At 56.3% G+C, this 12,839-nt stretch overlaps 1 protein-coding gene across 1 annotated transcript in view; it reads right to left on the bottom strand.

Annotated features, from left to right (window-relative positions):
- RHPN1 (rhophilin Rho GTPase binding protein 1) overlaps positions 1–12,839 on the bottom strand; it is a 43,322-nt gene that overhangs the window by 1,663 nt on the left and 28,820 nt on the right. The window contains exons 11-15 of the mRNA XM_073680074.1: positions 4,880–4,999; positions 2,335–2,529; positions 789–865; positions 373–519; positions 126–284 (exon numbers count right to left, since the gene is read on the bottom strand). Of these exons, the coding sequence (XP_073536175.1) occupies positions 126–284; positions 373–519; positions 789–865; positions 2,335–2,529; positions 4,880–4,999 (698 nt within the window). The remainder of the gene's footprint in view (positions 1–125; positions 285–372; positions 520–788; positions 866–2,334; positions 2,530–4,879; positions 5,000–12,839) is intronic.

Here is a 12,839-nt window from a genome sequence, read left to right as displayed (position 1 = left end):
ATACTCTGCAGATCCCGAGGATGCCGGATTGAGCAATTTTTTTTTTTTACTATCTTAAAAGGGGGTTCACAGCAGCACAGAGGAATCAGCAGAAGGGTGTAGTGTACAAATAGCGGCGGTCTCACCGTGTTCTGTGGGTCGGCACTCTGGAAGGTCACGACCTCGATGTTTGCTCCGTCCTTCCCCGTGTTCTTCAGCAGCTGGACGACTTGTGAGTGTTTCGCCCACCGGCAGTCCTCGCGGTTTACGGATACGATGTAGGACCCCTCCTTCACACCGGCACACTGTCACAAAAGAGAACGGTCAGCGGCCGAGGCCACGGCAGTCGCACTGAGACCACCCAGCTTTCCCAGGAGCAGACGATGTACGTACAGCAGCGCAGCCGCCAGGGACCACCCCAGCGATGAGGACCGGGGAGTCGCCTCTCAACGTGAAGCCGAAGCCGCCGTCTCCGGGGTCCAGGTGAACCTTCTGCGCCGGCCGCCACCGATGCTTGGCTGAGAAGACGGAGACGGGACCCTGCAAGGTGAGGAGGCGAGACTGGATGAGGAGCCTTCTACTCCACTCACATCCAGAGCTGCCACAAGGGTCATGTGACCGCGGAGCTGACAGACACGTAGGTGGCGCCGCATTTGTGCAAACACTACAACTCCATCTCCAGCCGCTGGTGGTCTACAGACCACTATAGACCACCAGCAGAGCAGGGCCGACCCCCCCAACAGGACTGGTCTGTACAGGGACCACCCTCACCCCCCATCAAGACCGGCCCTCCCCTGTCTGCTGCTCACCAGCCGGTGGAATATGTCCTTGACTTTCACCTTGGAGAACGTCGGGATCGTGACTTCTGGGTTCTGATGGGTTTTTGCTAGAAAAAAAGAACAAGATGAAGATGATCACCACGCGGGACGCTCCCCGCGCAGGGTTCTCCCCACAATCCGTTGCTCCCCGCGCAGGGTGCTCCCCACAATCCGTTGCTCCCTGCGCAGGGTGCTCCCCACAATCCGTTGCTCCCTACGCAGGATGCTCCCCAGCTCCCCGCCCGGGACGGTCTGCCGCTCCCCAAGCAGGATGCTCCCCACAATCTGTTGCTCCCCACCCAGGATGGCCCGCCGCTCCCCACAATCCGTCACTCCCGGCCCAGGATGGCCCGCCGCTCCCCACAATCCGCCACTCCCAGCCCAGGACGGCCCGCCGCTCCCAGCCCAGGACGGCCCTCCGCTCCCCACAATCCGCCGCTCCCAGCCCAGGACGGCCCGCCGCTCCCCACAATCCGCCGCTCCCAGCCCAGGACAGCCCGCCGCTCCCCACAATCCGCCGCTCCCAGCCCAGGACGGCCCGCCGCTCCCCACAATCCGCCGCTCCCAGCCCAGGACGGCCCGCCGCTCCCCACAATCCGCCGCTCCCAGCCCAGGACGGCCCGCCGCTCCCCACAATCTGCCGCTCCCAGCCCAGGACGGCCCTCCGCTCCCCACAATCCGCCGCTCCCAGCCCAGGACGGCCCGCCGCTCCCCACAATCCGCCGCTCCCAGCCCAGGACGGCCCGCCGCTCCCCACAATCCGCCACTCCCAGCCCAGGACGGCCCGCCGCTCCCCACAGTCCGCCACTCCTAGCCCAGGACGGCCCGCTGCTCCCCACAATCCGCCCCTCCCAGCCCAGAACGGCCCGCCGCTCCCCACAATCCGCCACTCCCAGCCCAGGACGGCCAGCCGCTCCCCACAATCCGCCGCTCCCAGCCCAGGACGGCCCACCGCTCCCCACAATCCGCCGCTCCCAGCCCAGGACGGCCCGCCGCTCCCCACAATCCGCCGCTCCCAGCCCAGGACGGCCCGCCGCTCCCCACAATCCGCCGCTCCCAGCCCAGGACGGCCCGCCTCAAATACAGGGAGAAGCATTGGATAGCGGAAAGTTCTGTAACTTCCTAATAAACTTTGCATTTCAGTTCCTCAAGACTCTCAAGACCTCTGTTTGCTGTCAGCAAATGGAAATATCCTTTACATTCTGCAGGGGTGGGACGCTTCTCTCAGCTGCGTGTTTGTTACAATTATATCTGGCTACCACAGCCCTCCAGGGATAAACAGCCTGGACCAACACATTGTAACGGGAGACTGTGCAGCTGCTGATGATTTTCAGGATTGCTGGAATAGATGAAATTGTAACAAACCCTCAGCTGTGATGAGCATCAGACCAGGATCAGCTGCTGGAAGTAGAAGAATCTCTGCGTCTGTCAGATCGGGGTCTTTGCTCATGTGTCACCATAGATGAAGGGCCGGTTGTCCGATAGCGCCCCCTGGCACGGCCGGACGTCAGGCCTGCTCTGCCGCAGGTGATCTTACCCTGAATGTCGGGGGCCTCGCCCGTCTCAAAGAAATCTTCCTCATGGTCGATGTCGGAGTATTTACTGAGGGACCTCTTGTGCGCCAGCGTCAGCACCTCCTGGAGGATATCCATCTTCCGCAGGATCTTGCACAGGCCGTGGATCCTCATCGCTTCCTCATGTTTTATCACGGCTTTCTTTAGGTGTGCTTTACCTGGCAGGACACAGACGGGTATATATGTATACACCACACAGGGCGGGGGAGGGCGAGTCACGGCGCAGGGCGGGGGACGGCGAGTCACGGCGCAGGGCGAGTCACGGCGCAGGGCGGGAGACGGCGAGTCACGGCGCAGGGCGGGGGAGGGCGAGTCACGGCAGAGGGCAAGTCACAGCGCAGGGCGGGGGAGGGCGAGTCACGGCGCAGGGCGGGGGAGGGCGAGTCACGGCGCAGGGCGGGGGAGGGCGAGTCACGGCGCAGGGAGGGGGACGGTGAGTCACGGCAGAGGGCAAGTCACAGCGCAGGGCGGGGGAGGGCGAGTCACGGCGCAGGGAGGGGGACGGCGAGTCACGGCAGAGGGCAAGTCACAGCGCAGGGCGGGGGAGGGCGAGTCACGGCAGAGGGCAAGTCACAGCGCAGGGCGGGGGAGGGCGAGTCACGGCGCAGGGAGGGGGAGGGCGAGTCACGGCAGAGGGCAAGTCACAGCGCAGGGCGGGGGAGGGCGAGTCACGGCACAGGGCGAGGGAGGGCGAGTCACGGCGCAGGGAGGGGGACGGCGAGTCACGGCGCAGGGAGGGGGACGGCGAGTCACGGCAGAGGGCAAGTCACAGCGCAGGGCGGGGGAGGGCGAGTCACGGCGCAGGGCAGGGGAGGGCGAGTCACGGCAGAGGGCAAGTCACAGCGCAGGGCGGGGGAGGGCGAGTCACGGCGCAGGGCGGGGGAGGGCGAGTCACGGCGCAGGGAGGGGGACGGCGAGTCACGGCAGAGGGCAAGTCACAGCGCAGGGCGGGGGAGGGCGAGTCACGGCAGAGGGCAAGTCACAGCGCAGGGCGGGGGAGGGCGAGTCACGGCAGAGGGCAAGTCACAGCGCAGGGCGGGGGAGGGCGAGTCACGGCAGAGGGCAAGTCACAGCGCAGGGCGGGGGAGGGCGAGTCACGGCAGAGGGCAAGTCACAGCGCAGGGCGGGGGAGGGCGAGTCACGGCGCAGGGCGGGGGAGGGCGAGTCACGGCGCAGGGAGGGGGACGGCGAGTCACGGCAGAGGGCAAGTCACAGCGCAGGGCGGGGGAGGGCGAGTCACGGCGCAGGGAGGGGGACGGCGAGTCACGGCAGAGGGCAAGTCACAGCGCAGGGCGGGGGAGGGCGAGTCACGGCGCAGGGAGGGGGACGGCGAGTCACGGCAGAGGGCAAGTCACAGCGCAGGGCGGGGGAGGGCGAGTCACGGCAGAGGGCAAGTCACAGCGCAGGGCGGGGGAGGGCGAGTCACGGCGCAGGGAGGGGGAGGGCGAGTCACGGCAGAGGGCAAGTCACAGCGCAGGGCGGGGGAGGGCGAGTCACGGCACAGGGCGAGGGAGGGCGAGTCACGGCGCAGGGAGGGGGACGGCGAGTCACGGCGCAGGGAGGGGGACGGCAAGTCACGGCAGAGGGCAAGTCACAGCGCAGGGCGGGGGAGGGCGAGTCACGGCGCAGGGCGGGGGAGGGCGAGTCACGGCGCAGGGAGGGGGACGGCGAGTCACGGCAGAGGGCAAGTCACAGCGCAGGGCGGGGGAGGGCGAGTCACGGCGCAGGGCGGGGGAGGGCGAGTCACGGCGCAGGGCGGGGGAGGGCGAGTCACGGCGCAGGGAGGGGGACGGCGAGTCACGGCAGAGGGCAAGTCACAGCGCAGGGCGGGGGAGGGCGAGTCACGGCGCAGGGAGGGGGAGGGCGAGTCACGGCGCAGGGAGGGGGACGGCGAGTCACGGCAGAGGGCAAGTCACAGCGCAGGGCGGGGGAGGGCGAGTCACGGCACAGGGCGGGGGAGGGCGATTCACGGCGCAGGGAGGGGGAGGGCGAGTCACGGCGCAGGGAGGGGGACGGCGAGTCACGGCAGAGGGCAAGTCACAGCGCAGGGCGGGGGAGGGCGAGTCACGGCACAGGGCGGGGGAGGGCGAGTCACGGCGCAGGGAGGGGGACGGCGAGTCACGGCAGAGGGCAAGTCACAGCGCAGGGCGGGGGAGGGCGAGTCACGGCGCAGGGCGGGGGAGGGCGAGTCATGGCGCAGGGAGGGGGACGGCGAGTCACGGCAGAGGGCAAGTCACAGCGCAGGGCGGGGGAGGGCGAGTCACGGCGCAGGGAGGGGGAGGGCGAGTCACGGCGCAGGGAGGGGGAGGGCGAGTCACGGTGCAGGGCGGGGGAGGGCAAGTCATGGCGCAGGGCGGGGGAGGGCGAGTCACGGAGCAGGGAGGGGGACGGCGAGTCACGGCAGAGGGCAAGTCATAGCGCAGGGCAAGTCACGGCGCAGGGCAAGTCACGGCGCAGGGCAAGTCACGGCGCAGGGCGGGGGAAGGGTAGGTCACCACAGCATATTACCCAGCTTCCGCCTCTCCTCCTGGTCCTGGAGCAGAAGGCTGATGGTGGCACCCTCGGGTGGTGAGGCGTGGAACTGCAGGAAAACCTTCTCGTGTTCTATCAGCTCGAGTCCCGATGCAGCTGGAACAAAACACAACAGTATGCAACGCACTCCATCCCCCGCTCTACAGCACGGAGCCCCCGAGGGCCCCGCCGACACCTCTATTATATAACACGGTGCAAGGAATTCACATAAACAGAGTGCGGCTGATAATCTGGGATTTACGCTGCGGTTCAAAATGCTCAGAGCTCGGATCAGTAAATAATGGGGGTTATTGTTGTAGCAGTTAAACAGCAGTCAGTAGTCTCGGGGTTAACCCCATTAATGCTGGACCCAATTAGATCTTGATTACAAGGAGATGATGGTGAGAAGAATTACTATTCCCACGGAAGCCTCCACCCAAAAGACTCTAGAAACCTGTGGCAAAGGTTTTCTGATAGAAAGCTCCAAATCCTCAGCATAGACAAATATACATAAGATTCTGTCTGCAGCCACCACTAGGGGGAGCTCCCTGTATACAGAGATACATGATAAGATCCTGTCTGGAGCCTCCACTAGGGGGAGCTTCCTGAGTACAGAGATACATGATAAGATTCTGTCTGCAGCCACCACTAGGGGGAGCTCCCTGTATACAGAGATACATGATAAGATTCTGTCTGCAGTCACCACTAGGAGGAGCACCCTGTATACAGAGATACATGATAAGATCCTGTCTGCAGCCACCACTAGGGGGAGCTCCCTGTATAGAGAGATACATGATAAGATCCTGTCTGCAGCCATCACTAGGGGGAGCTCCCTGTATACAGAGATACATGATAAGATCCTGTCTGCAGCCACCACTAGGGGGAGCTCCCTGTATACAGAGATATATGATAAGATCCTGTCTGCAGCCACCACTAGGGGGAGCTCCCTGTATACAGAGATACATGATAAGATCCTGTCTGCAGCCACCACTAGGGGGAGCTCCCTGTATACAGAGATACATGATAAGATCCTGTCTGCAGCCTCCACTAGGGGGAGCTCCCAGTATACAGAGATACATGATAAGATCCTGTCTGCAGCCTCCACTAGGGGGAGCTCCCTGTATACAGAGATACATGATAAGATCCTGTCTGGAGCCTCCACTAGGGGGAGCTCCCTGTGTACAGAGATACATGATAAGATTCTGTCTGCAGCCACCACTAGGGGGAGCTCCCTGTATACAGAGATACATGATAAGATTCTGTCTGCAGTCACCACTAGGAGGAGCACCCTGTATACAGAGATACATGATAAGATCCTGTCTGCAGCCACCACTAGGGGGAGCTCCCTGTATAGAGAGATACATGATAAGATCCTGTCTGCAGCCATCACTAGGGGGAGCTCCCTGTATACAGAGATACATGATAAGATCCTGTCTGCAGCCACCACTAGGGGGAGCTCCCTGTATAGAGAGATACATGATAAGATCCTGTCTGCAGTCACCACTAGGGGGAGCTCCCTGTATACAGAGATACATGATAAGATCCTGTCTGCAGCCACCACTAGGGGGAGCTCCCTGTATACAGAGATATATGATAAGATCCTGTCTGCAGCCACCACTAGGGGGAGCTCCCTGTATACAGAGATACATGATAAGATCCTGTCTGCAGCCACCACTAGGGGGAGCTCCCTGTATACAGAGATACATGATAAGATCCTGTCTGCAGCCTCCACTAGGGGGAGCTCCCAGTATACAGAGATACATGATAAGATCCTGTCTGCAGCCTCCACTAGGGGGAGCTTCCTGTATACAGAGATACATGATAAGATCCTGTCTGCAGCCACCACTAGGGGGAGCTCCCTGTATACAGAGATACACGATAAGATTCTGTCTGTAGCCAACACTAGGGGGAGCTCCCAGTATACTGAGATACACGATAAGATTCTGTCTGCAGCCACCACTAGGGGGAGCTCCCTGTATACAGAGATATATGATAAGATTCTGTCTGCAGCCACCACTAGGGGGGAGCTCCCTGTATACAGAGATACATGATAAGATTCTGTCTGCAGTCACCACTAGGGGGAGCTCCCTGTATACAGAGATACATGATAAGATCCTGTCTGCAGCCACCACTAGGGGGAGCTCCCTGTATACAGAGATACATGATAAGATCCTGTCTGCAGCCACCACTAGGGGGAGCTCCCTGTATACAGAGATACATAAGATCCTGTCTGCAGCCACCACTAGGGGGAGCTCCCTGTATACAGAGATACATGATAAGATCCTGTCTGCAGCCACCACTTGGGGGAGCTCCCTGTATACAGAAATACATGATAAGATCCTGTCTGCAGCCACCACTAGGGGGAGCTCCCTGTATACAGAGATACATGATAAGATTCTGTCTGCATCCACCACTAGGGGGAGCTCCCTGTATACAGAGATACATGATAAGTTCCTGTCTGCAGCCACCACTAGGGGGAGCTCCCTGTATACAGAGATACATGATAAGATTCTGTCTGCAGCCACCACTAGGGGGAGCTCCCTGTATACAGAGATACATAAGATTCTGTCTGCAGTCACCACTAGGGGGAGCTCCCTGTATACAGAGATACATGATAAGATCCTGTCTGCAGCCACCACTAGGGGGAGCTCCCTGTATACAGAGATACATGATAAGATTCTGTCTGCATCCACCACTAGGGGGAGCTCCCTGTATACAGAGATACATGATAAGATCCTGTCTGCAGCCACCACTAGGGGGGGCTCCCTGTATACAGAGATACATGATAAGATCCTGTCTGCAGCCACCACTAGGGGGAGCTCCCTGTATACAGAGATACATGATAAGATTCTGTCTGCATCCACCACTAGGGGGAGCTCCCTGTATACAGAGATACATGATAAGTTCCTGTCTGCAGCCACCACTAGGGGGAGCTCCCTGTATACAGAGATATATGATAAGATTCTGTCTGCAGCCACTACTAGGGGGAGCTCCCTGTATACAGAGATACATGATAAGATCCTGTCTGCAGTCACCACTAGGGGGAGCTCCCTGTATACAGAGATACATGATAAGATCCTGTCTGCAGCCACCACTAGGGGGAGCTCCCTGTATACAGAGATACAGGATAAGATCCTGTCTGCAGTCACCACTAGAGGGAGCTCCCTGTATACAGAGATACATGATACGATTCTGTCTGCAGCCACCACTAGGAGGAGCACCCTGTATACAGAGACACATGATAAGATCCTGTCTGCAGCCACCACTAGGGGGAGCTCCCTGTATACAGAGATACATGATAAGATCCTGTCTGCAGCCACCACTAAGGGGAGCTCCCTGTATACAGAGATACATAAGATCCTGTCTGCAGCCACCACTAGGGGGAGCTCCCTGTATACAGAGATACATGATAAGATCCTGTCTGCAGCCACCACTAGGGGGAGCTCCCTGTATACAGAGATACATGATAAGATCCTGTCTGCAGCCACCATTAGGGGGAGCTCCCTGTATACAGAGATACATGATAAGATCCTGTCTGCAGCCACCACTAGGGGGAGCTCCCTGTATACAGAGATACATGATAAGATTCTATCTGCAGCCACCACTAGGGGGAGCTCCCTGTATACAGAGATACAAGATAAGATCCTGTCTGCAGCCACCACTAGGGGGAGCTCCCTGTATACAGAGATACATGATAAGATTCTATCTGCAGCCACCGCTAGGGGGAGCTCCCTGTATACAGAGATACATGATAAGATCCTGTCTGCAGCCACTACTAGGGGGAGCTCCCTGTATACAGAGATACATGATAAGATCCTGTCTGCAGCCACCACTAGGGGGAGCTCCCTGTATACAGAGATACATGATAAGATTCTGTCTGCAGCCACCACTAGGGGGAACTCCCTGTATACAGAGATACATGATAAGATCCTGTCTGCAGTCACCACTAGGGGGAGCTCCCTGTATACAGAGATACATGATAAGATCCTGTCTGCAGCCACCACTAGGGGGAGCTCCCTGTATACAGAGATACATGATAAGATCCTGTCTGCAGCCACCACTAGGGGGAGCTCCCTGTATACAGAGATACATAAGATCCTGTCTGCAGCCACCACTAGGGGGAGCTCCCTGTATACAGAGATACATGATAAGATCCTGTCTGCAGCCACCACTTGGGGGAGCTCCCTGTATACAGAGATACATGATAAGATTCTGTCTGCAGTCACCACTAGGGAGAGCTCCCTGTATACAGAGATACATAAGATTCTGTCTGCAGTCACCACTAGGGGGAGCTCCCTGTATACAGAGATACATGATAAGATCCTGTCTGCAGCCACCACTAGGGGGAGCTCCCTGTATACAGAGATACATGATAAGATTCTGTCTGCATCCACCACTAGGGGGAGCTCCCTGTATACAGAGATACATGATAAGATCCTGTCTGCAGCCACCACTAGGGGGGGCTCCCTGTATACAGAGATACATGATAAGATCCTGTCTGCAGCCACCACTAGGGGGAGCTCCCTGTATACAGAGATACATGATAAGATTCTGTCTGCATCCACCACTAGGGGGAGCTCCCTGTATACAGAGATACATGATAAGTTCCTGTCTGCAGCCACCACTAGGGGGAGCTCCTGTATACAGAGATATATGATAAGATTCTGTCTGCAGCCACTACTAGGGGGAGCTCCCTGTATACAGAGATACAGGATAAGATCCTGTCTGCAGTCACCACTAGGGGGAGCTCCCTGTATACAGAGATACATGATAAGATTCTGTCTGCAGCCACCACTAGGGGGAGCTCCCTGTATACAGAGATACATGATAAGATCCTGTCTGCAGCCACCACTAGGGGGAGCTCCCTGTATACAGAGATACATGATACGATTCTGTCTGCAGCCACCACTAGGAGGAGCACCCTGTATACAGAGACACATGATAAGATCCTGTCTGCAGCCACCACTAGGGGGAGCTCCCTGTATACAGAGATACATGATAAGATCCTGTCTGCAGCCACCACTAAGGGGAGCTCCCTGTATACAGAGATACATAAGATCCTGTCTGCAGCCACCACTAGGGGGAGCTCCCTGTATACAGAGATACATGATAAGATCCTGTCTGCAGCCACCACTAGGGGGAGCTCCCTGTATACAGAGATACATGATAAGATCCTGTCTGCAGCCACCATTAGGGGGAGCTCCCTGTATACAGAGATACATGATAAGATCCTGTCTGCAGCCACCACTAGGGGGAGCTCCCTGTATACAGAGATACATGATAAGATTCTATCTGCAGCCACCACTAGGGGGAGCTCCCTGTATACAGAGATACAAGATAAGATCCTGTCTGCAGCCACCACTAGGGGGAGCTCCCTGTATACAGAGATACATGATAAGATTCTATCTGCAGCCACCGCTAGGGGGAGCTCCCTGTATACAGAGATACATGATAAGATCCTGTCTGCAGCCACTACTAGGGGGAGCTCCCTGTATACAGAGATACATGATAAGATCCTGTCTGCAGCCACCAGTAGGGGGAGATCCCTGTATATAGAGATACATGATAAGATTCTGTCTGCAGCCACCACTAGAGGGAGCTCCCTGTATACAGAGATACATGATAAGATTCTGTCTGCAGCCACCACTAGGGGGAGCTCCCTGTATACAGAGATACATGATAAGATTCTGTCTGCAGCCACCACTAGGGGGAACTCCCTGTATACAGAGATACATGATAAGATCCTGTCTGCAGTCACCACTAGGGGGAGCTCCCTGTATACAGAGATACATGATAAGATCCTGTCTGCAGCCACCACTAGGGGGAGCTCCCTGTATACAGAGATACATGATAAGATCCTGTCTGCAGCCACCAGTAGGGGGAGATCCCTGTATACAGAGATACATGATAAGATCCTGTCTGCAGCCACCACTAGGGGGAGCTCCCTGTATACAGAGATACATGATAAGGTTCTGTCTGCAGCCACCACTAGGGGGAGCTCCCTGTATACAGAGATACATGATAAGATCCTGTCTGCAGCCACCAGTAGGGGGAGATCCCTGTATACAGAGATACATGATAAGATTCTGTCTGCAGCCACCACTAGAGGGAGCTCCCTGTATACAGAGATACATGATAAGATTCTGTCTGCAGCCACCACTAGGGGGAGCTCCCTGTATACAGAGATACATGATAAGATTCTGTCTGCAGCCACCACTAGGGGGAACTCCCTGTATACAGAGATACATGATAAGATCCTGTCTGCAGTCACCACTAGGGGGAGCTCCCTGTATACAGAGATACATGATAAGATCCTGTCTGCAGCCACCACTAGGGGGAGCTCCCTGTATAGAGAGATACATGATAAGATTCTGTCTGCAGCCACCACTAGGGGGAGCTCCCTGTATAGAGAGATACATGATAAGATTCTGTCTGCAGCCACCACTAGGGGGAGCTTCCTGTATACAGAGATACATGATAAGATTCTGTCTGCAGCCACCACTAGGGGGAGCTCCCTGTATACAGAGATATATGATAAGATCCTGTCTGCAGCCACCACTAGTGGGAGCTCCCTGTATACAGAGATACATGATAAGATCCTGTCTGCAGCCACCACTAGGGGGAGCTCCCTGTATACAGAGATACATGATAAGATCCTGTCTGCAGACACCACTAGGGGGAGCTCCCTGTATACAGAGATACATGATAAGATTCTGTCTGCAGCCATCACTAGGGGGAGCTCCCTGTATACAGAGATACATGATAAGATTCTGTCTGCAGCCATCACTAGGGGGAGCTCTCTGTATACAGAGATACATGATAAGATTCTGTCTGCAGCCACCACTAGGGGGAGCTCCCTGTATACAGAGATACATGATAAGATCCTGTCTGCAGCCACCACTAGGGGGAGCTCCCTGTATACAGAGATACATGATAAGATTCTGTCTGCAGCCATCACTAGGGGGAGCTCCCTGTATACAGAGATACATGATAAGATTCTGTCTGCAGCCATCACTAGGGGGAGCTCCCTGTATACAGAGATACATGATAAGATTCTGTCTGCAGCCATCACTAGGGGGAGCTCTCTGTATACAGAGATACATGATAAGATTCTGTCTGCAGCCACCACTAGGGGCGAGCTCCCTGTATACAGAGATACATGATAAGATCCTGTCTGCAGCCACCACTAGGGGGAGCTCCCTGTATACAGAGATACAGTGCCTACAAGTAGTATTCAACCCCCTGCAGATTTAGCTGGTTTGATAAGATGCAAATAAGTTAGAGCCTTAAAACTGCAAACGAGAGTAGGTTTTATGAACAGAAGCATAAATCTTACAAACCAAAAAGTTATGTTGCTCAGTTGAATTTTATTAAATTTTAAACATAAAAGTGTGGGTCAATTATTATACAACCCCTATGTTTAATATTTTGTGGAATAACCCTTGTTTGCAATTACAGCTAATAATCGTCTTTTATAAGACCTGATCAGGCCGGCACAGGTCTGTGGAGTTATCTTGGCCCACTCCTCCATGCAGATCTTCTCCAAGTTATCTAGGTTCTTTGGGTGTCTCATGTGGACTTTATTCTTGAGCTCCTTCCACAAGTTTTCAATTGGGTTAAGGTCAGGAGACTGACTAGGCCACTCCAACACCTTGACTTTTTCCCTATTGAACCAGGCCTTGGTTTTCTGGGCTGTGTGCTTTGGGTGGTTGTCTTGTTGGAAGATGAAATTACGACCCATCTTAAGATCCTTGATGGAGGAGCGGAGGTTCTTGGCCAAAATCTCCAGGTAGGCCGTGCTATTCATCTTCCCATGGATGCGGACCAGATGGCCAGGCCCCTTGGCTGAGAAACAGCCCCACAGCATGATGCTGCCACCACCATGCTTGACTGTAGGGATGGTATTCTTGGGGTCGTATGCAGTGCCATCCAGTCTCCAAACGTCACGTGTGTGGTT

The sequence above is a fragment of the Phyllobates terribilis genome, unplaced genomic scaffold (genome assembly GCF_046119375.1).
Source record: "Phyllobates terribilis strain yellow unplaced genomic scaffold, ASM4611937v1 Scaffold_4__5_contigs__length_816908805, whole genome shotgun sequence".
Taxonomy (NCBI): domain Eukaryota; kingdom Metazoa; phylum Chordata; class Amphibia; order Anura; family Dendrobatidae; genus Phyllobates; species Phyllobates terribilis.
The sequence above is the reverse complement of the archived record's forward strand: the minus strand, read 5'-3'. Positions and strand labels throughout refer to the sequence as shown.